We start from the raw sequence: 22,783 nt of genomic DNA, 5'->3' as shown, positions 1-22,783 counted from the left end.
ACAACAATCTGATTAATGGTCCCATGGGGGTCTGAGGAGGTTTGTCCAAAAGAAAAATTTGGAAAAATAGAATTGATTTGGTGCATTCTACCACATATTTTGGGGCAAAAATGTATATGTATAAAATTTAAATTTCTTAGAAATGAATAGGGAGTAGGTCTTATAATTCACACTATTTTCCTGCCCCTCTGCAGGTACTCCCACTGGCGCTACCACTGGTCAAGTCATCAACAGCGTCTATGGTATCTGAGGCTAGACAAAGAACTATTTTCCTACTATTTGAAAATTAACTTAAAACCTACCTTCTCTCATGGTGATGTTTGATGGTCCACAATCTTTCATGGGTGATTCTACCATAGCATCAGCTAAGGTCTCTCTTAGTCTTTCTTCTTCTTCTTCACTACTTCTTGGCTGTCTGGACATACTAGACTCAGCCCATGGGCATAATACATCATTTAGGTTAGGAGACTGGTCAAAGCTGCCTACAATTGTCATTGTGAAGAAGTGAAGAGGAGCACAAATTTATGGTTCAAGGGAAGTAACTCAATTATATTGGACTCAGACCACATTTCTATTACCATATAAAAAATGACTTTTCCACTGATTTAACTTATTCTAAGAAATATATAATGCACATTTCATCTTCTTCAAATAATATTTTCTTTACAAAATTGAGTTATCTGATATATTTGCCATTATGTTTAGACAGGTTGAGATAGAACTAACAATAATCTATAGCTGTGCTTCTCAACCTCAGTGAGATCATTCCTTCTCGAAAGAGTTCTTCCAAATCTAATTCTCCCCAAAATAATTCAATCATTTTGAAACAAATTTTACTCCAAAAATGTATTCAACAAATTAAATATGAATGGATATAAAATTATACTCCACATATTAAGATAGATCAATGTGACCATTGGGTGGAATGTCGTTCACAATTTTCTTAATGTCCAGGGTGAATGACGTCAAGTTGCAGTCATAGATAACCTTACCTCCCCTCCCCACCTGGAAATAATTCCTTCCCTATTGAGAAACACTGACCTATTGTATCCTTATGTTGTATTATTAAATCTATATATCTCACCTGCTTCAATAAGTAATGGTGATATATGTGGATTAGGTGACTGTATATAATCACTTGCTGAGGAACGTCTGTAAGCTGGTCTTGCTGTTGGCATGGCAACAGGACTAGATCGATTGGGCTGTAGCCTAAAATCAAAAACAATAAATGTAAACTAATATTAAATAAAATTTTGCTCATCCATTGAGTGCACAGTTGACTTTAAACATCAGATTAAGAGAGTCTGAAAGTATCATTTGTGTCGAGTGAAATCCCCAAAAAACAAAGGAATCATTAATAAGCAACTTCTTTTCATAATTTCAGAATTTTTATAAGTAGACTTTACTTACTTTAAACATTCGAGATCACAATCATCAGGTAACATATCCATTGGTAAAGAATGTTGATCAGGACTTCCAGAAAATAATGACGAAGAAGTTGATGACAATATAGTTGTGTTCTGGGGGTCTTGGTAAGTTTTAAATGAAAATTGTGGTCCCATCCATAATCTTCTGTGTGGTCCTACATGAGTTATGATTTCTACCTGTTGAAAAAGAACAGTAAAATTTTAAAAAAGCAAATGGCTGGACACGAATATATTACCTTTTTTTGAGTCTTGAATATATGTAAATAGTCTCCAGAAGAACTAGAAATAATTCCTTCAAAAATACCTCAAACTAGGAATTTCACTTTCTATATATGGCTGAGTCTCAGAGTTGTCATTGTGCACCTTTCCCTTTACGTAGCCTAATGTAAAACCAGGATCCATTTTTCTAACCCTAAACAAATTTAACTGGATTAACTAAAGACTTACTTGTGATGACCATTGTGTATCTAAATCTTCTTTACTAGTATTACTATGATCTGATGATAAGCTATCTTTAGAACCATGTCTTGATACTGGTACTGACTCATCTAGAGTAAACACATATTGTGTTCTTATTATAAGAAGGCATACTGGTAAATAGGGGACCAAAAATCCTGAATCCTGAATCCCAGGATTTGGCTCAATTTGTAGACAAATTAAGTATGATAAAAAACAGTTTCAAAACCGAAAATCCGGATCGTAAGATCTTAATCTTTGATAAAATGAAGTAATCATCAAATATATAGAGTCTGACAAATCATGTGATACATTAATCATACTTTCAAAAACTGGCCTGAGAATCAGAGATTGATTCTCATGAACATATTATTCACATAAGGGTTGGAGATAAAAAAAAAAAAAAAAGGTGAAAATGATCCAATTGTAAATATATAATTTAGATTTGCCATGTCTTAATCCAAAAATGGAATGATTGAATGAATAAATAAATGAATGAATACCTGTAGATATTGTAGGCTGTTGAGTAATGACAGCATCTGTTGCCAATAGTAAAGGACTATTACTTGGTAAAGGTGGCTTCATTTCAGCTGATGTCTTGGATCTAAAGAAGAAGAATCCATTTGAATATATAAGGAAGACAGGGAGTCTAGGGGTGGCTTAGACTCCCTACTTTAAAAACTGTGCATTAGCCTGCACATCTTAATGTACAATACAATGTAGCCTAACCTCAAGGTCTTCACGTGTCAACAGTAGTTATATTAGTAAGTATGCCAACTAGATGTCAACCTTACCTTTGCAACTGCCACTGAATGACTCCTGTACAAGTAAGATTTTGAGGTGTGTCATCAGTAGCTTTCTTAGCTAGAATTTCAATCTTACCATTGTAACTGCCACTGAATGACTCCTGTACAAGTAAGATTTTGAAGTGTGTCATCAGTAAATTTTCTTAGCTAGAATTTCAATCTTACCTTTGTAACTGCCACTGAATGACTCCTGTACAAGTAAGATCTTGAGGTGTGTCATCAGTAGCTTTCTTAACTGGAATTTCAATCTTACCTTTGTAACTGCCACTGAACGACTCCTGTACAAGTAAGATCTTGAGGTGTGTCATCAGTAGCTTTCTTAACTAGAATTTCAAACTTACCTTTGTAACTGCCACTGAATGACTCCTGTACAAGTAAGATCTTGAGGTGTGTCATCAATAGCTTTCTTAGCTAGAATTTTAATCTTACCATTGTAACTGCCACTGAACGACTCCTGTACAAGTAAGATCTTGAGGTGTGTCATCAGTAGCTTTCTTAGCTAGAATTTTAATCTTACCATTGTAACTGCCACTGAATGACTCCTGTACAAGTAAGATCTTGAGGTGTGTCATCAGTAGATTTCTTAACTAGAATTTCAATAGAACCATCAATAGGATATCAACTTTACCTTTGTAACTGCCATTGAATCACACCAGTACAAGTAAGGTCTAGAGGCGTGTCATCAGTTGGCTTATCTGTTGTTATCTTTGGATGAGGTTCTAGATTATACTCTATCAAAGTACCATTCTGCCCAATTACAAACAAAGAATCCACTACTTTCTTTCCACTGTGTTCTGAAGTGACAGCAGAAGCTAAGTGTCAATGGCAGTTAGAAATATTTACAAATTATATATGGGTTTTGGGGGCATCGCTACCTCAAAGATACAGGTACCTTCACTGTATGATGCAATGACATATTTCTCTTCACTTTTCCCAGGCGACTAGCCATCTGAATCTTCTCTCTGAGCTTATGGACAGGGTAAGAGATCACTCATGGAGAATGATCAAAGAGTGAAAATGCAGATGATTTAAAAAAGCTTTTCAGTAAAAAAACAGCAGAAGACCTACCTCTTCTTTCAGCTGCAGCTGTAGCAGAGGCCACAAACAATCTGGCTGGTGCAAAGAATGCAGATACATTGAAGATATTTTCAGTGGCTCCTGCTGAATGTGATGGACTTTGTTGTCTGCTACCAGTTGTCAGGGCTGGTAGAGCTAGGTGTTGGCGTAGTTGAGCTAAGGGGTATACATTGTTTGGATGTGGGTATGGTGGTAGTCTTGGGTTACCCATGTTGTTATTTAAAGCATTTTGTCTGATTAGACTAGGATAATGTTCATGACCTGTAAAATATTTCAAAGATTGTTGAAAGTGTACATCTTAACTCCCATTGACATTTTGGTCAATTGTGCAGGGATATGAAATGAAATGAAGTCCTAATTTTCTGCACTCGATTGAGCTATGAAGACATTAGGCAATGAAGGAAATTTGAAATTTTTGAATTAGACAATGACTAACATACCAGATGATGATGGACTACCAGACAATACAGGACTATTTCTACCAGCTGAAGAACTCTCAATATCACTTATTCCTGCACTCTTCTGAAACCTACTGACACGATTTACAACTCTAGCATGGCAGTGAGTTCTTACACTGACTTGTCCTGCAAAAAAAAAACAGAAAAGCTTACAATACATTTTTTAGATATCTTTAGTTAAGAAAGCCAAACGCTGCAATACCAAACCTCATGTTGAAAGTCTAAGCAAGAACAAGAACAAGCTTAAATACAACTACTGTTAAAAAAGTTCTGTTAACTGCCTTTCAACTGGGCTCAATTAAACAATTGAATAAAAAACAGAAATGTAACCATTTAAACGAGAACAACTAAAGCCAGTCTAGCTCTATAGCAGATCCATGTCATTTCAAAGTAGTCTGTGATATAGAACTGGGTTTATATTGAGACTATAAGAATGTCAAGTATACCTACCACCATAAGGAGTAATAGGGAATACATGGGTTGTACCACGATGAGTACTAACAGCTACCCACCGACTATCTGTAGTAAATGATATATCAACTACCTACAAGATGATTTTTAACATTTGAATTATGAAATGAGAATGCTCACTATGCTCTTATACGTGTTAATGTCGATTTCCAGATATACCATTTTAGCCTCATCATAATCATCATTTTTATCACAATATCAAACAATTATAACCAGTAATCATCAGCATCATCATAATCATTATTTTAAAAGTATCATCATCATTATAATCTGATTATCATGATAATTATCATCATGCAAATAATCATCATTATAATGTTCAAAACATAATTTTTATAGTACCATTCAACATTATCATCATCATCATCATTGTAACTATCATAAAATTATAAACAAGAACACTGACCTTAGCTGTAGTTTCACCTCTATGAAGAGTATAAAGATGATGTACTGCTCCTAAAGATGAACTACAGGGATGAGCCATCAGTCTAAATAGATGGAAGTTGTGACCAAGTTTACAAGCTGTTAATAAGAGTGTACCACTAGAATCAAATGACATTGCTGCTACTGGTTCATTAGTATGAGCATGAAAATGAGCTATCAGTCCATCACAATCTTGATCTTCATGTACACTGAACTGTAATTGAAACCAAAGAAGATTATCAGGGAATATCATGCTTTTAATTAAATATCAGTATATATCTTTTAGTCCTCAAATAAGATTTAATCATTTTTAAATCGAAATTGTCAATTTCAAGAAAGTTTGGATGCAGATCATTTTAGTGAAGTGAAAATTTTCTCATTTTAACTTAAAGTGAGTCAAAATATTTTGACAGGCAAATAAAATCTGAATATCAAAAACAATAGACTCATTTCTCTCAAATTTGACTTATTTTTGTTGTAAGGCAATTTTCAAAAACTTTTCAATTTTCAACACATTTTTTGACCAAATTCAACCATCCATATTTAGTATTTGACCTCATTTGCATATATTTTGTTAAAAAGGGGATTCGTGTAACAAACCATCAATAGTCAATGGGCAAAACCTAATTTCAACCCTTTTCTAACTAAGACAGACCCTTTAACTGACCTGTTTAGTTTTAATATTAGGTATATCAATAACTGAAACTATACCAGGATGATTACTATTATCAACTGGTGGAGTCATATCTTGTCTTCTAGTAGTTATTGATGGTTTATTACCAGTGACACTACTAACCATAGCTTCACCAAACATAGTTAACCCTTTAATAGCTCCCTGAAAATATAACATCTTGTATTCAAGACTTCATTTTAAGTAGTATCTTTGACACCAATTTTTTTTTTGTCAAGCTAGTCAGTCAAACTTTTCAAAAAATGGATCCAGGGTGTAAAGGATTTCACCTCAGATAGGTTTGGCTTTAATGCCACTCAAAAATAGTTATCTCATTGTCCAATAAGATATCTTAAACAAATAATGTTTAAAGATTTAAGATAATTAAGCTACAATTGGATAATATCTGTTAGATAGGTTAGGAACATCTAACTTTTGAAAAATTCAAAATTCAAAAGGTCAAAATTGTATATACAAGCTTCTTTAATATCAATGTTTGTTCAAGCTATAACAGTTTATTTTGAAAAAAACATATCAAAGTTTTAACAGAAATATCAAATTGAAGCTAATGTTGAAAATTGTTTTGAAAAGTCCCAATATAAAATATTCAACGTACAAGTTTATCATTATTCCAGCTTTTGAAAAAGATATCAAGCTCAAAGAAATATATTCTAGAGATATAATATGTAATATAGCAAACACCTGTATACATTATCCCAAATTTTAATGTTATCCTAAATTTGAATCTAAAATGCCTATCTGTTCCTGATTGAGCTTATAAAATCAGTCAACTCCATGCAAGTGGGCAATAATTTTCCCATGGACTACAACATAAACCTATTTTGTGAGATTTTGTGAGATTACATGCACAGTCACTCTGTAGAATATAGAGCCTAGTTAATTATCACATCTGAATTACTAGTAGATTGTTCCCCCTATCAGTCAACCAAATTGAAAAAATCTAAACCAAGATATAATAGATTATATAAGTAATTATATTAAAAAGAAAGCGTTTGTGATTATAAAATAATATTAATTTTAGAAAATAAATTAATTCTGCAAGCATAAGTTAATATATTTTAATAATAAAAAAAAAACAGAACACAAAAAGCAGAAATTCAATAATGAAAGGAACAGAATGCATGAAATTTATGAAAATATGAAATTTAAGAAAGACACAATTAGAAACAGCAAAATAGAACTGTTAGGCCATCCTCAAATTATTTTCTGTTCTACAGGATTTAAGACAATATAATGGGTATTAGTGAATGATAATACTTAATCCAACCAAGCCTTTTCTGGTGTGCAAATATAAAAGCCAATTTTTGCAAAAATAGTGTTATAGCTGTGCTGAAAAGGGATGGATATGTTATACGGCATCTTACAATGTCAAGCTATTATGAACATTGTCTTATACCTTGATTACAGTAGCCACCTTTGTTGTAACATTGAAGATTAATAATGCAGCTATTTGGTAGGATTGTACACTAACGAATACAGTCAATCAAAGCCCTTAACAATAAGCCATAACATTTACAATCTTTCTGTCAGGGGCTCTGATTGGCTGTATTCACTGGAGTAAATCAAATCCCTGCATTCTGAGATGTAAGAAAGGTGGCTGTTGCAGTCTAGGTATAAGATTTTGTAAACACAAGTTTTAGAATAAGAAATTTGAAACGCAAATGCTGTAGAACAGAATGTTAATTTTGGATGGCTTTAATAGTATCACTCATCCATGCCAACCTCACACCAGTTAGTACCCATACTCACTTTATTTAATACACCAAATTTCTAACAAAAAAAAAAAGTAAAAAGATAAGCAAATTTCTACTGATTTCTATTCTGTAGTACTACAAGTCTTAAAAGGACAGGTGCATCATTCTTCTTGAACAATCACACTTTAGTCTCAGAAACGTGAATATTTTAGCTAAGCCAATCAGTAGTGTTCACAGCTCACCGTCAAAATTTGAATCTATAAATTCATGTGTGTCCATAATTATCTACATTTGAATGTTAAAATGCTGACATGCTGAAGGAATTATGTGATTTTCCTACATTTCTAGTACTTCTGAAGACTATTTACATATTTTCAAAACTCCAATCAACCCCCAAAATGGTGCACATATCTTTTTAAAGACAGATTACAGGCCTAGACAATTGGGCCTTTATTGTATGCTCTTAATGAAAATAGAATTTCAAGAATAATACATCATGACATCATTAATATTTGCCATTTGTCTCTTCAGATTTTACTTAAAGCCAAGATCACAGCAAATCAAGAGGTACCCAAAGTCAAGTGACACGGGAACACTCAAAATCAAAAGTGAGTCAACTATCTGAACACCCCTCATCTGCTCAATGAACTATTCCGCACATGCATTTTCATAAAACTTAAGTCAATTTATTGTCCATCTTTTTTAACCAAAATGTTTTGATAAAGGGCAAACTTTTTAACATATTGCATATTGCATGCATCCTAATAAATAATTAATAGTCAACTTTTTGTCTCTAGAAATAGTTTTGCAAATGACTAAAAATATCTTCTGGTAATGAATTAAAATGCTGTTATACAATTGAAATCTATCAACTATAACTTTAAGCCAGGCTAAACATGCAATGGCATATTGAACTGACAGAAGCTAAGATATGATAAGAAATTGACAAGATATGTTAGGTTTGATATTTAGATCAATTGAAGGCATTGAGCTTTCTTACATTGCTACTTAGTCTGATAACTCTGGCCTTATATACATTTCCTTAAAGTGATATATGGCTGTGTTATCTCATAATGTTTAGGGTCAAGACATCAAAGGTCCACTTTAATGGGAATTCACTCAGACACATTTTACTATCACTAGAATACTAGACAAAAGCCACATTTGTCACCGATAATCAAAAAAAGACCTTGAATTGCAACTGATCACCCGCGGCATAAAATGCATATTACCAGTTTTTTGTGCTATATGTTTTTTTCTGAACAGTGCAACTAGATCTTGATTTAAAACAGAATGAAACAGATGTATTTGAAACATCTGATAGCAACACAATACCATATATTATATAATATAACATCTCAGTCCTTTGAATCTTATATTCTGAAGCCTTCACATAACCTAAATTTCACCCTGTGTAAAATCAGTAACAGGACTCACCTTGGCAGCACTGATAACAGTTGCAGCATAAGACTGAGAACCATCTCCTGACATTCCACCACAAGACTGATGGTATGGCACCAACTGAAATATTCAAAGATTAAAGATAATGGAAAAACTATTTTTCAAGAAATGCTGTCTCATGGCTTACCAATTGTAATGGAAAATTCGGAAAATATTTTTGTTTGGGCTTCAAGTCAATTTAAAATCCACTGATAGTTTGCACATCTTTAAAACTAATATCAAATTAAATCATAGTGAAGACAACTAAAGTCCTAAAACTTCATTCTATTAATATCTAGGTCACATATTTTACACATTTGTTTATACTATATGATATGTGAATAGTTAAGCCATCAGATCTATCTGGGACTTCAGATCCTTATAAGATCCTTAATTATTGCTTACAAATAATTTTCAGTGCAAATTGGAATCCCTTACTTTAAAGTATCAAACTAAGAAAACAATTGACACTTACTCTTCTGTCAGCATAGGCTAACCATCTAGTACCTAGAGCTATAGGGTTCATTTTAAACGAGGAACTAGGATAGCATCCTGATATTCGGAACAATTCCTGTAAATTCCAGGCATCAAAGACAGCTATCTTCTCTTGAAACACTACAGCTACATATCTAGAATTTTACAAAATGTTTTATGAGGGAGCATGTGCTGATTTTCTAAGAATAAAGATTGGGGTGGTAAATTTAACACAATTCTGATTATTTTGTTCAGATTTTCACTGTCATAAGTATTTTATCTATTGTTTTTGATGGGATAAAATGATTTTCTATGGTTTCTTTCATAGTATAAAATTTGATACCTTTTATTGGCCTCTATATTATGAACTGGTATTGTTTTAAATGGCACACTGTAGACTTCATCTCCACTTCTTAATGATACAAACTTTACAGAACAGAATGGCTGACCAGCACTGAAACACATCAACATTATTGAGATATAGGTTTTAGACGTGATCATTTTAAAAGCCCTATTCATTAACCCTTTGAACACAAACACAAAATAAAACTTTGTATGCCCTGAACTTTAACTCTATTTTAGCTGGATGATCTATTGATGTGACATTTTTGCAATTGGGGCAACAGCATGCAAATATTTTCAATTAGAAAATCTCGTATGGACATGCTGTACACACACATTTTGATAAAATATCAACAACTGTACATCTGCTTTAGAAACAAATGGAGATGGGGAATAACTTTCTAATATTATAACTGAAGTAATATGAGCAAAGTAAGCAAAGATGTTTCCATTTCTTTTAAAGTCCTATATACAAACATTAACCTTACTGTACCTTGATGAATCACAAACAGCAACAAGTGGTCTTTTCTTAGCAAAACTATCATTATCACAAATTCCTGAAAAATTGAGCAAAATAGATAAAGAGTTGAGCAAAGATCTTTGTGCACATCCTAATTTGATGCAAAACACTTACAGCAAAGCTTCTTTCTGCATGTCCATTTCTATTGAACATGTGAAAGATAGTTGTTTGGTCAAAAGCTGTTTGTTATACTTATTATCAATATACTCACCATTATCAGGGGTGGGTAAAACTTTTAAAATTCTAACTGGACCCTGTCTTAATGATAATATCTCTTGAGCATCTCCATTACTCTGTAAAATACAAGATGCCATATATAAATATCAAAATATCACAAGTCAGGTGCAAAACAAAACTTTCCTTAAGAATTTGTGGTAAATGACTAATTGTTAACAATGTTTTGTGTAAAAAACAGAAAGAAAGTCACATAATGCAAAAGCCATTAAAAATGTTTAATAAAAGAAAATGTCCAAAACATAAATTGGCAAATGCAAACAAATCAACTTACAGCTATATTCCAAATCTGAACACCATTATTATAGCCTAATACTAGTAACAGTGGTAATATTTTATGTTCACTGGAACCACTTAAATTAGGATTGCATGTAAAATCTGGAAAAGATAACAATTATTGGTAAATAAATAGCAAACAAACATTATCAGTTATGTGGACAATATAGAAGTTTTAAAACAAACACAATAAAAGTCGAGAGATAGACTGAATTTATTGAGTTGCAAAGCAGGAAAATCCTACCCCGCGATCGTATTGTGTTACAATGTGGGGTATAGGGACATTGTAGAATATACATTTTGATGGACTCATGAATGGTTCAGCTTTGTATAGTTACCAAAAGTTATGCCAAGTTTGGCTTTCGTCATGGTGAAAAAACTTGCCATCCAAAAATTGATCAACACTCATGAAAGTGACATTTATATGAACGTGATTATATCCCAACCATATATCATGTCCCAAAAGGGGTAGGGCTAGATAATCCACTTTTAGGCTCTCCAAGTCTCTTTTTTTTAAATCTAACAATGAAAATGTGCTATAATGTGAGCTTTGATATTTGTAGAGACCTACCATTTATATCACATCTTTCAAATTTCACCCACACTATCTTCTCTTTATCATCAGTTCTTTGATTTCCACTATAAGCCTGAAACAATAATACATTATCATGAAAAGCTATGATCTAGCAAATATAACTACAGTGTAGTTTGCGAATTCAGACAACATTTGAGTACCGGTAATTTGACAATCTGAAAAAGTTTCTGAATCAATTAAAAAGCAATTGGTAGTATTGGTACTGCAACATTATGAATATTATAGGTTCAGACACAAGTTAAAAATTCATCATCTACCAAGCTCAGACAGTCGTTGATTCTAAGGCATTTCTGTGTTATTTTGAATGGATGGTTGTTATATTAAGATAGTTACCTGAACTTGTGGAACAACATCTGATATAAATTCTACCACACTCTCTACTACAGACTTATCACTGAAATATACAACATTTCAAAATAAAGTACCTACAGTCTAACACCAATTTCGTTCAAAATAACTCCTAGGCCTATATCTTTAGATTATCATTATGAAAGGTGTGGTCTGACAGTGAACAACTTGTAAAGTTAATATTACAATCAGTATGAGTATGTACAGCTGTTTTTAAACAGAATAAGTGATAATAAGCTTTTAAATCACTGGTGATAACCTATAGGCTCTAAGAAATGATTGTGGTGGCCATAGGCCGAATGCCTGTTGGGTGTGAGAGGTCTGTCCACATTTATTCTGTTGCCGTCCGAAAAAATAATATCTTAGGGGCCTCCCTTGACCCCCTCCCAATCTCCTAAGCCTATGTTAGTTGCTAGTTGAGAGGGTCAGTTTGAAACTTCCCATTTTAGTGCCAGCTAGACACTGTTTCAAATGAGGAACCCCTCAAGACTTTATTCAAGTACCGTAACAATTCTTTCATAAACTATTTACATTCTTGAACTTAACCTTATTGATTGATATTTATACCGTTGATTTTGACAGCAGGTTAACACAGCACAATAAACTTGGTCTTGACATAAATGTTATAACCTCACAATTAGGCTACTCAAAAAAGATCATCCTTATCTTGGTTTAGCTTATAAATTTCATAAAAAAACAGGTCTAATAACGGTATGATATATTGAAAGTATATGCAGCTAGTAAGCACAAGATATTTGAATACTAAAACAAAGAAATGACAGCTAAAGATGGATCGCAATTTATTGACCTAGTTTTGACAAGTCAGCTGAAAAAGGTAAACAAACCTATAAGCTTGTGGTCGAACGACTGTGCAGTTGTACTTCGATGTTTTTCTAGGTGATTCTGCCGCCATCGTGGACTGCAGATGTGGTTCTAACTTCGAATCAACATTAGCAATGAAATTCTAACATTTAAATGCCTTTATTTTCAACTTATTGCGTAGAGAGAACCTGTCTTGTTATTTTCCACTACATGACGTCACCATTGTTTTGGTTTTGTCAAATAATGAAGAGTCAGGCAAGGGAAGCCACCCAATGACAGATCAAAGGAATAAGACTACAGTCATTAAGTAGATAATCTCAAGGATTCTATCATGTAGCCGAATACGTTAATCTGTTACCGATTAAGCAATTAACGCACACACTGATTCTTGTGTAAAAAGAAACCAAACTAATAGGTAGACTATCGAGAATTCCATTGCATGTCTTCTGCTTCAGTTAAAGAAACTTGTTACTTTAGGCAACTTGGTTTTTAATCTGTTGCTTTTGTTCGTTTGAACCTTGTTTAATGGAAAAATTTCATGAACAGTGAAGGGGGAAGCACATACTGCCACTTTAACCCTGTTCCTTAAAAGGCTGTACATGTGTGCTATACTTGCAGGTCCTCAGTGTACCCAGATGTACTGGAAAGTAGGACATGAAATTTCAATTTGATGCATTAGCTCAATGGTCCTTTTTCCATTTTTTATCAAAATTATCAAAAATTCTTGGATGCACTCAGCATCAAAAAACAACCTTTTTCAATAAATTTGGATAATTGAAATTTATTTCAAGTAATTCTATATCATAAGTGATCATACTCAACATTAAACCAATTTCATTGATAACATTCAACAATATAATAACTTAACATCATACAGAAAACAAACATCCAACTTTTCATCAATATTGTCATTGATAGTTTAACCTTTTAATCTCTAGTATAGTTAAGACTTATCTGTAATTTTCAATTGTCACATATGGTAAAATCATAGCTTCCATGCAAATATAGGGTTAGTAACATGCTGGTCAAAGGTTGCTTTAATAGCTTTTAACAGGCCAAAACTGTTATTCCACTAGAATTCCATTCAAATTAAAATATGATATCCCATTCAACTACAATTAAATAAATTTCAGACTGGACAATCTCCCTACAGATATTCACAATGGCATCCAGATATCTTCAAAAGATTTTTAAGAAAGTTTGCTGCCTTAAACACAAGTTTAACTATTTACAATAACAAGATGTGGAAAAATCTCAAAACAGATATTTCATAACAATTTTTAAACATGAACTTTTTTACAATTACAAACTGAACTATCATAAATATTTGAAAGTCATGAATGAATAACTTTAAAAATACAAAAACTAAGTGAAATATAGCTTGCAAGTCAAGATAACTTATGCCCATGTCACAACAATTGCTCATAAGGGCAATAGAAATATTTGTGGGCTTGCTACTGATTTAGTGACGTAAGACCTGAAGTAAAAATTAATTATAAGCTATTGCTTTGAAGAAACATGATTCAACCTAAACAGAACTAGGTGTAACCTTTTTTGTTATAGTGTTGCAACAATATTTGTGCACATTCAAAAGTGATTCAAAACAACCACGAACAGTACATATTATTTTGAGGTGGTGAACATCATATAGATCTGAGAACAATTTCTGGAAAACTTAAGGGTTGAGGGTTTTGTAACTGTAGAATATTCTCAGTGTTGTCTCCTCATTCCTGTTCAGTGACTTTGCTTATTTCCTTCAGATGCCTAGAGTATAATTTTAGCCTCACTTTCCAAAACTAGCTATCCAAATAAGGGATTCAAGAGATCTAAAATTAATTTCAAAATTCAAAATCAACCAATCAAATTAATGAATTTAAAATCTGAATTTCATTTTAGTAAAATACTATTTACTCAAGATTAAAAAGAATGCTTGTGTTAATGTTTTGAATTGTATGCCACAAATATATTACATTGATATACTAAATTTCATAAATTTTGAAGCTGACAGATTGTAATTGCAGGGTATACTGGTGTGTTAAAATTAATTAAATATCTCTTTAAATTTTACAAGATTGTCTGAAAAACCCATCCTTCGCAAAACAGAAATCCTGCGTTGCTGAATAGGATAAGAGTAACAAGTTACAATATGAATTCCTGAGGCCATGCTCTTGAAAATGATTGAAATGAGAATGCACCAATCAACCGAAAATGTAAACAATAAATACGAGAATTAAAGGGACACGATCTTCTAATTCATTAATTTTGAAGATTTTATCCCTTTAAAATGAGTAATAATAATAAATGATATCACAATATTTCTGGAGGTAAAGGAATACTGATTGAATCACTGCCATATTTAATTCGTAGCTTGGTTGGCTTCCTGACCATTGGACACAAACTGGGCATGGAACTGTCAATTGAGTAAAACGTGTTTGTTCCAATCACGGAAGATTTACCATTCTTTAATTTCGGACTGGATTCTTTTTTATGATTATTGTTATTATAAAATGTTGAACATTGGTCCTTTGAATCACTGGAGTCATCAAACCATTTAAATTGAACACTAGAAGAGGTCAACTTTTGATTTTCAAGCTCCTTCTGAAGGATGGGATCCTTACGAAACTTAATGGTCAATTTTGGCACTTTGGCTATAGGTCTGCTATCACAGATAGATTCCCATGAGTCTTTTGTTAACCGATGCTTGCCATTTGGCAACAACGGTTTGACCCGATCTAATTTTGGTAGACTGTCTATTGAACTAGATGAATTAGCTGGAGATCTGTTAGCTTCCAAGATTGGCATCTCTTGGAAGTTGTGGTTGGCTTCGATGATGTGGTTGACTTGAATATCGTTGACTGTCTCAAGATGAGGAGGTGATGATGATTTGGAAGATTTCTCTGTCATTTGATCAAATTCCTTAGTTAAATTGCTGCCCTTTATGGGAAGTTCCCTGGATGGTTCAACATTTTCTGAGCAGATCTTCCTGAATCTGGGACTGTACCTTGAAGGCTTTGGGGATTCTCTGACGAATCTGGACTTCGTAATTTTGGGTGTGGATACTTTCTGATATGGTTTAGTAGATTTGTTTGGAAGTAAATTTGAATTGACTATGGTGTGATTGTTGTTTAAGTTCTGTGCCCGTTTTCTGTTCTTTTTTCTCCTTTTGTTAATTAGCCCCTTGGAAGCTGTTCGAAAGACCTTAGTTTCCCTGAGATTTGGATTGGAACCCTGAAACTGCTTAACAGTAATATCTGGCGGATCATCTACAGAATCAATATGTTTTCCAGGAATTTTGGGACAACCCTCTTCATGGACCCCCAGTTCTAACTGGTCATTCATAGATTTGCCTATATGAACACTATTTGTCTTGTCCAATGAATAAGGCAGCTCTCTCTCAAGAACCACCTTAGGATCAGGCAGTTCCAAACCTTGCTCTAAAATGATCTCTGCATCATATCTGGTTATTCCTCTTCTCTTGAGTTCTGCAGCTTTTAGAAGATGAGCTCCTGAATTTAAGTATTTAGCTCTGCTATCCCATGATTCTATGAGAGAAAAAAAAATATCTTTTATATGATTGGTTAAATTTGGGAACTTATCATTCTTATAAAGTTTGCCGATTCTTGTTTGAGAGAAGTAATCCACAGAAAACACAAAACAAAAATCCTTGCTCAGTATCTTATTTAGTCTCTGACCACTATCAGCAAGGAATCAACTCTTCAATCAATAAGCTTTATAAAACAATTTATAAAAAGCATGAAAATTTTATCCATCAAAAATCTCGTCCAAAGAATGACAAAATCGGGAGTAAAAGTTATATGGTATTTAACTCAAATAGAAGTACCATCACATGTTTCGAAAAGAGTAATCTTGGTCTGCTAATAACCTACCATTAGCTGAAGTTATAAAACCATTAATATTGGGTTGTTTTAATTCCGGTTGTGTTTTAATCCGGTTCAATCTGTCATCAGTATCTCTCAATTTATAACCTTTATCTTCTTCAGGGTCTATTATCAACTGTTGTTTATTTTTTGGTTCATACGCTCCCATCTGTCGTCTGCAATATAAAGAAATGTAAAACTTACAAAAACACATCACCATGATAGCGATTGTTTATGACGTAACTTTTGAATATTCATTACTAGATAAACTGGCCAATGTATCACAGTACAATATATGTTGAAAAGATGAAAATCCCCACACTGATTTTGGTCTTTAACAAGATAAATATAGTTTTTTTAATAACAACACTGCAACAGTGGCCACATGACATCAAAAGGGGGATAACAGGCAACTCTTTCCGTATTTATAATTATAAGAATTTTGAAAGTGTACTGGAGACGGGGGTTCTCCACCAAGAAGAGACACCACCACACAGCAATAATGTAACCTACATGTCAATGTGGCTCTTGATACATGTCCATTATACCTGGCATAGGTCTTACCTTTCACATGTCTCACATTCACAATAACTATTTTTATCACCAAAAAAGTCTTCACCATAAAGACAAGTAATTTCTTCACCTTCTTCAATATCTCGTAATGCTTTAACACAGGCTGTATCTCTACCAGTTGATACAAACTACAATAATCAAAGGTTCATTTTCTGAATAAATAAGTGAACTGAATTGTCCGAGGTGCCAAGATAGACCTCTTTTAGTGGATATCACCATAAAATAAATAGTTTATCAGAGTGTCCTATCACCTTGGATAGATAAGATTTCGTGCAAAACCCTTGAGCTGTGACTAATCCAGCCAACCCAACACACAATATTTTGTACACTCTGACAAATCAAACATCATATTGACAAGTCTGGTTCTAGACTACATTTTTGGCCCTTATCTAACTGAAAGTTTCAAGACATATTTCTTTGGAGATGAGAAGCTTGATCACAGTGCTTGGAATATCAATTTTAGTCAGTTGACAGGGACACTAAAATCATGCAATGTTCTACATAATACTTGGGTACCTACCTTACAATTTGGTCTACAATCATGATTAATAAAAGCTGCAGGACCTAACCATAACTGAGCACAGTTTTTACGGCAAGAGAACATAACACTAAAATCATTTTTCCCTGGACGTAAATAAGTAGCTTCTTCTGCTGGTGTTAATTCTGCTATACATCCTACTAACATTGGTATCTTATCATTTCTCTTCCTGATATACAAAACAAAATTCATGAACTTCAAATCATTATTCTATGATTTTCTGATATTTTTCCATGGCCCATGGTAATCTAACAAGGTTTGTGATGGAGTCCTGTTCTAATGACATTATTTTTAACCAGTTAAAGATTTCATTCAGAACCTGTTTCTTGAAAACAAGGATGAATTATGGGATAGTAAAGAAGAGCAATATGACAGCCTCACTAGGTTTCCCCATTCTATGATTTGTCATTGTTATCAAGAAGCAAATCCTAAATGACACGCTTTTAGAGGTTAAACTCAACCTCATTTGAGTGCTAGATAACAGAGACTAAAAAATTATAACCTTATTCTAATTAAACTGTTCAAAAACAATCTATATGATACTTACCACTGTTTAGTTGTACAGATTTTACCACCAACTTGCCCTTCTGAAGAATATCTATGACAGGGCATCAACCTGAATCCAGCACGCTTATCAAACATACGGAAATACCGAAACACCTGTAATAGTAACACAGAAACTATGTGGACATGCCCAGTGGTAGATTGAAATTGGTTGAATATATCGGCTGTACAAGCCTGGATATAGTGTGTCAATCATCTATTTGACCCTTCAACTTTCTTTTGAACTCTTCCGAAGATGCATACTTTCCATCAATATGAAGCTGTATACATGTTTGTTTCGTAGAGCTCAAATTTAAAATTGGGGTATTTTTGTTGCATTTTATAGGGTACCTGTACTGTAGTGTTGGCCTCCCCTTGAACATTTTCTTATCCAGGAAGGCAGAGTAAGCACCTAACGCGATTTTCAGTTTTTTTCTCACCAGAGGAAGGGGCCATGGCACCACGCCACAGATCAATACAACAAAAGAACTGGCTACTTGAGGTACCTATCCTAGTATGATATGAATATGATTAGCCTGTAATAATAATTATCAAATATTTTCTAAGCACACAGCTGTCAGCACCAGACCCCCCCCACCCCCCCCACACTGGACATCATACCTCAGCTAATCACACATTAGTAGTATAACAGACTTACATGTTCTTTAAATGTTTGTTGTTGTGATTTAGATTTAATAATATAAGATGATCTACAACATTCAACTGACATCAAAGATTTAAAACATTTCTCATAACTCTGTGTTTTAATAAATTCTTCCACTACGCCTTTTAATTCTCTTTTACTTTTTAATGGACGGTGCCTAAAAATAACAATTTCATACATAATTTATTCATAGTTTTGTGTTGGTAGTTGGCTCATCTTTATATTATGGGAAATTTATGTTTTGTATCATGTTTTTCTGTGGGTGACACCACTTGACAGACATGATCCTTAGCTATTGTTGTGCATCTCTAGTGTTTCTACACTAAATAACGGTATTCTGTTAAATCAAGTCAGAGAAATTTGACAGTATAATCAATTTTTCACAGTCAAACTTTTTTAATGTCAGTCATTTCAACTCACATCATTGGACAAAGTAGAAATTTTGCAACTTACCAGATAGCAACCTAAACCATGTTAAACATATGATTGATAAGCTCGATCAGTCGCAAAATTTACTAAGTTTTCATATGAAAAGAGATAAAGGTCTACTCACCTGACATTCATTTTGTGTGTTTGGAAACCAAGATATGGATCTAAAACTAAACTTGTAGCTAAGTCATCATTTTCTGATAATTCTTTACAAGTCATACCAGTTGATGGCGTATACCTTGAACTGTATGACATTCTGAAAAAGTTGTTTCAAACTTTTTTTAACCAAATAACTATTTTTATTTTTTCACCCAAATTTTGTAATTCTAATGATGTAAGGGGGACAACTCCATTTAAAATTCCTAAATCAGACTACAAATAATGTTTCTACATTAGCATTCTTTCACGGTCGAGTATTTCTTAATGAATATATCAAATCAAGAAATGTTGTTCAACGACACACCAAAAGAAGAATAAGGATTTAACTCTTTAATAAGGACAAAAGTTTGACTTCGTGGTAGACATTTTGAGCTCTTTCCTTTGTTACCAAAAATGGGTCACTAAACCAGGTCGATGTCCTTTTCTTTCAAAAACCTGAGCTCTCGACTGCATTTCATCATCAAAAACTCTAAGAGTAAACATCATTTAAAGTAAGGCATATTCTCATTTTCACGAATGACCATTTGTCTTGAATTGACGTAGAAAATAATGGTTTGCTAGCTTGCAATAATCAATTTGCAGGCAAAATTTTGGAGGCTAATAATGTTTCACATTGCGGCCATATCGACGGGCGGCTGAATATCTGGTCAAGAGTTTTTCTGTAGAACATTTTTGAGAGCAATAAAACGGGTAATTATAAACAGAAAACTATTAATATTTTAAACAAAATTGACAAACTAAACTTTTAATATAACGATAAGGGTATTCAATGAGAAAATTACCTGAAATATTTCGAGAAAAATGCTTCTCAATTTGATACATCGGTAGTAAATTTCAACCAAAATGGCTGCCAACAAAACTGTCAACAGAAAGTAGGAAAAAATAGTTCCTTAGTAATTTTTGGAAAATGAGATTGCATTTTTAAAATTGCAAAAATTGATGTGGCTGTAATAAATGCAATTTGTTCCAAATTTTAAATGGATTTTGCAAATTAGTTCTCCGATGTAGTTATATTTTCGTCAGATTTCGAAATATAAGTTCTTGTCGCGTAGTAATATTAGGTATATATCGAGCAGTCACTATTATAGTACTTTTAATGCCCGCCCATGTAATGAGCCTTCAGGGCTAATTATAACGCCCTGCTATGTTTGCCCTGCAATATGTGCACTTTCATAAAACAGTGTGAGTTTTTACACACAATGACTCTCAAATACCATTCACAAAAAAATGAAAAGAATTATATTTAAGGTAGCCTACCTAGATATGTAAAAGTTCGATCTATATGTAAAATATGCCAATTGCCTATGTAGTAAATAGAAATATAAATATAAAGATAATAAAAGATATTAGCGTATTTTCCCTGTGAATAGGCTTTTCTTTTAAAGGGAATTGTAAATATTAAGTGTTTGATGACGTCACTCATAGCAGATAAGACCCTTCGCTATACTTGAAGTCATCAAACACTTAGTTTTAGTGAAATTGCAAGAACCACAGACGTCTGATTGAAAAATTTAATTGTGCAAATTGATACTATCACATTCAAAATTTAGAAAACCCTTTCACTTCTCATCATAACTTCATTAACTATAACTGTAGACCCAATTACGTTAGCCACACTAACAGTCAAATCCTCAATGACCTATGCCTACGTTTTTTTTATTGAATTACATGGGGATCTTACGTCAGGTCTTGTATCTTAACAGTGACACGGGGTAGCTGTAAATGAGCCCCACAACTGGTAAAGGAGACGATCAAATAGTTATAATTATAAACTAGAATTATCTATTCTATAGAGCTTCACACTTCTGAACACATATGGATTTGAAGGCTCAAATTTCGACGTTGAGCTATGAGTATGAACACTTTACTGATTGGCTAAGCTTTAAAAAAAGCCCTTTTCTGAAACTTAAGTATTATTAGTACAAAAAATGGCGCAACTGTCCCTATAATGCCAATAACCATTATTATTGTTATTAATGTCTCAAAAGAAGTTATTGATTAATTATGTAAGTTTCAAAATATTTTGCAGGATGCCTTCAAACATTGAAATAAAAGCCAAAATCGATGACTTACAACCTTTCAAACAGAAAGCAGGTGTTCTAAGCGGTTCGGAAGCTACAGTACTGGCTCAGGAGGATACTTTTTTTAATACACCAAACGGCAGATTGAAACTACGACAGATAGGAAACGAGAAGAACTCTGAACTGATTTTTTATAATAGACCAGATCAAAAAGGACCTAAATTTTCAGAGTATCATATTACTCTCGTAAATGATCCTGAAAATTTGAAGGTAAGATATCGAGACGGGCAAAGGATCTGAGAATTTGAAGGTAAGTGAACATAACAAGAAGGGCCTGGTAAGTTATGGAGATTATCGCAAAGTGTATGAAAATCTGAAGGTAAGTGAGCAAGGCTATCGCAAAGGGTGTGAAAATCTAAAGTTAAGTGAGCGAGACTACCACAAACAACCAATCGAAAATGGAAGCTCGAAGCTATAGAGAACCATTCTTAGCATAATGACAGACATCTATGATCAGAATTTATGAAGGCATCTCGTTTATAATTCCAGGTCACACTAGGAAAAGCGTATGGAATAAAGGGCGTAGTAAAGAAAACAAGATATCTGTATATAGTTGGTCAAACAAGAATACATATTGATGATGTCGATAAGTTAGGTAGCTTTATGGAGTTGGAGGTTTGTATTTTATTTTCCCCCCCACAAAATCTGATTTTGATAGTTGGCAATGCCTAGATAAAGTATCTGCGACATAAGGTTGATAAAACGAGGAAATTTACGTAATTACGTAATTTACAATAGATTTTTCATATTTGATAAAAAGGAGAAGTCTATTATCGAGGGAAATTATCTGAGTCCCATCTAGGCATTATTACGCCATCATCCCAATTGATGTTTTATGCCGTAATTAAAGGTATACTGCCTTTTAAGATGATCCAAAACATTGAAATTTCAAAACTTGCTTTGTTCATCGGTGAACTAGCCTGGTATCATAACTATATGACAGAATCCCTTTATAAATCCAATAAATCCATAAAACTAAATACTTTTGAAACACGCTTAGAAATGTTTTCCAATGAAGGTAAGTTCAAGTTATAGTTTTATGCCTAACTTTGAAACTATAATAAAATCTCATAGTAACAATTTATTTGAAGTTGATGGCAAACATACATCTAACCATTTAACTGTAGGAACAAAGAGTTCAAATGGTGAAGCCTACACAAATAAAACCAAACGATTTAACCTGTGTTGAACTGAAAAGCTTTCCATCATAAATGCCCCTAAGCACACTTCTTTAAAAAAAAGTTTCCTAGAAATATAACTTCTTTGAGTGGCATTTAGTAACTGGGGTATGAATAACTGGACGCAATTACATGGATAACAATTACTTTAATAAATGACTTGCAACGTTTCGACGATGATGCTTT

At 33.3% G+C, this 22,783-nt stretch overlaps 3 protein-coding genes across 3 annotated transcripts in view; 1 reads left to right on the top strand and 2 right to left on the bottom strand.

Annotated features, from left to right (window-relative positions):
- Positions 1-291: 291 nt before the first annotated feature.
- On the bottom strand, positions 292-12,645 carry LOTGIDRAFT_117172 (hypothetical protein; the record flags this gene model as incomplete). The annotated part of the gene is made up of 20 exons (XM_009055701.1): positions 292-478; positions 1,126-1,209; positions 1,411-1,604; positions 1,875-1,966; positions 2,387-2,487; positions 3,318-3,483; positions 3,758-4,027; positions 4,207-4,350; positions 4,675-4,764; positions 5,098-5,332; positions 5,786-5,949; positions 8,937-9,024; positions 9,419-9,572; positions 9,761-9,871; positions 10,253-10,316; positions 10,491-10,572; positions 10,788-10,891; positions 11,361-11,436; positions 11,724-11,778; positions 12,578-12,645. The coding sequence occupies 20 exons, from the start codon at positions 12,643-12,645 to the stop codon at positions 292-294; spliced, it is 2,529 nt and encodes an 842-aa protein (XP_009053949.1).
- A 3,752-nt stretch (positions 12,646-16,397) lies between these two features.
- Positions 16,398-19,434, bottom strand: LOTGIDRAFT_116803 (hypothetical protein; the record flags this gene model as incomplete). The annotated part of the gene is made up of 6 exons (XM_009055700.1): positions 16,398-16,608; positions 16,997-17,133; positions 17,526-17,712; positions 18,091-18,203; positions 18,745-18,907; positions 19,304-19,434. The coding sequence occupies 6 exons, from the start codon at positions 19,432-19,434 to the stop codon at positions 16,398-16,400; spliced, it is 942 nt and encodes a 313-aa protein (XP_009053948.1).
- A 1,934-nt stretch (positions 19,435-21,368) lies between these two features.
- Positions 21,369-22,783, top strand: part of LOTGIDRAFT_160587 (hypothetical protein) — a gene marked incomplete at both ends in the record, with an annotated part of 2,588 nt that continues 1,173 nt past the window's right edge. The window contains 2 exons of the mRNA XM_009055699.1: positions 21,369-21,629; positions 21,909-22,034. Of these exons, the coding sequence (XP_009053947.1) occupies positions 21,369-21,629; positions 21,909-22,034 (387 nt within the window). The remainder of the gene's footprint in view (positions 21,630-21,908; positions 22,035-22,783) is intronic.

Source organism: Lottia gigantea, assembly GCF_000327385.1.
Source record: "Lottia gigantea unplaced genomic scaffold LOTGIsca_25, whole genome shotgun sequence".
Lineage (NCBI taxonomy): Eukaryota > Metazoa > Mollusca > Gastropoda > Lottiidae > Lottia > Lottia gigantea.
Note: the sequence above shows the minus strand (reverse complement) of the source record. Positions and strands in the feature narration are given on the sequence as shown.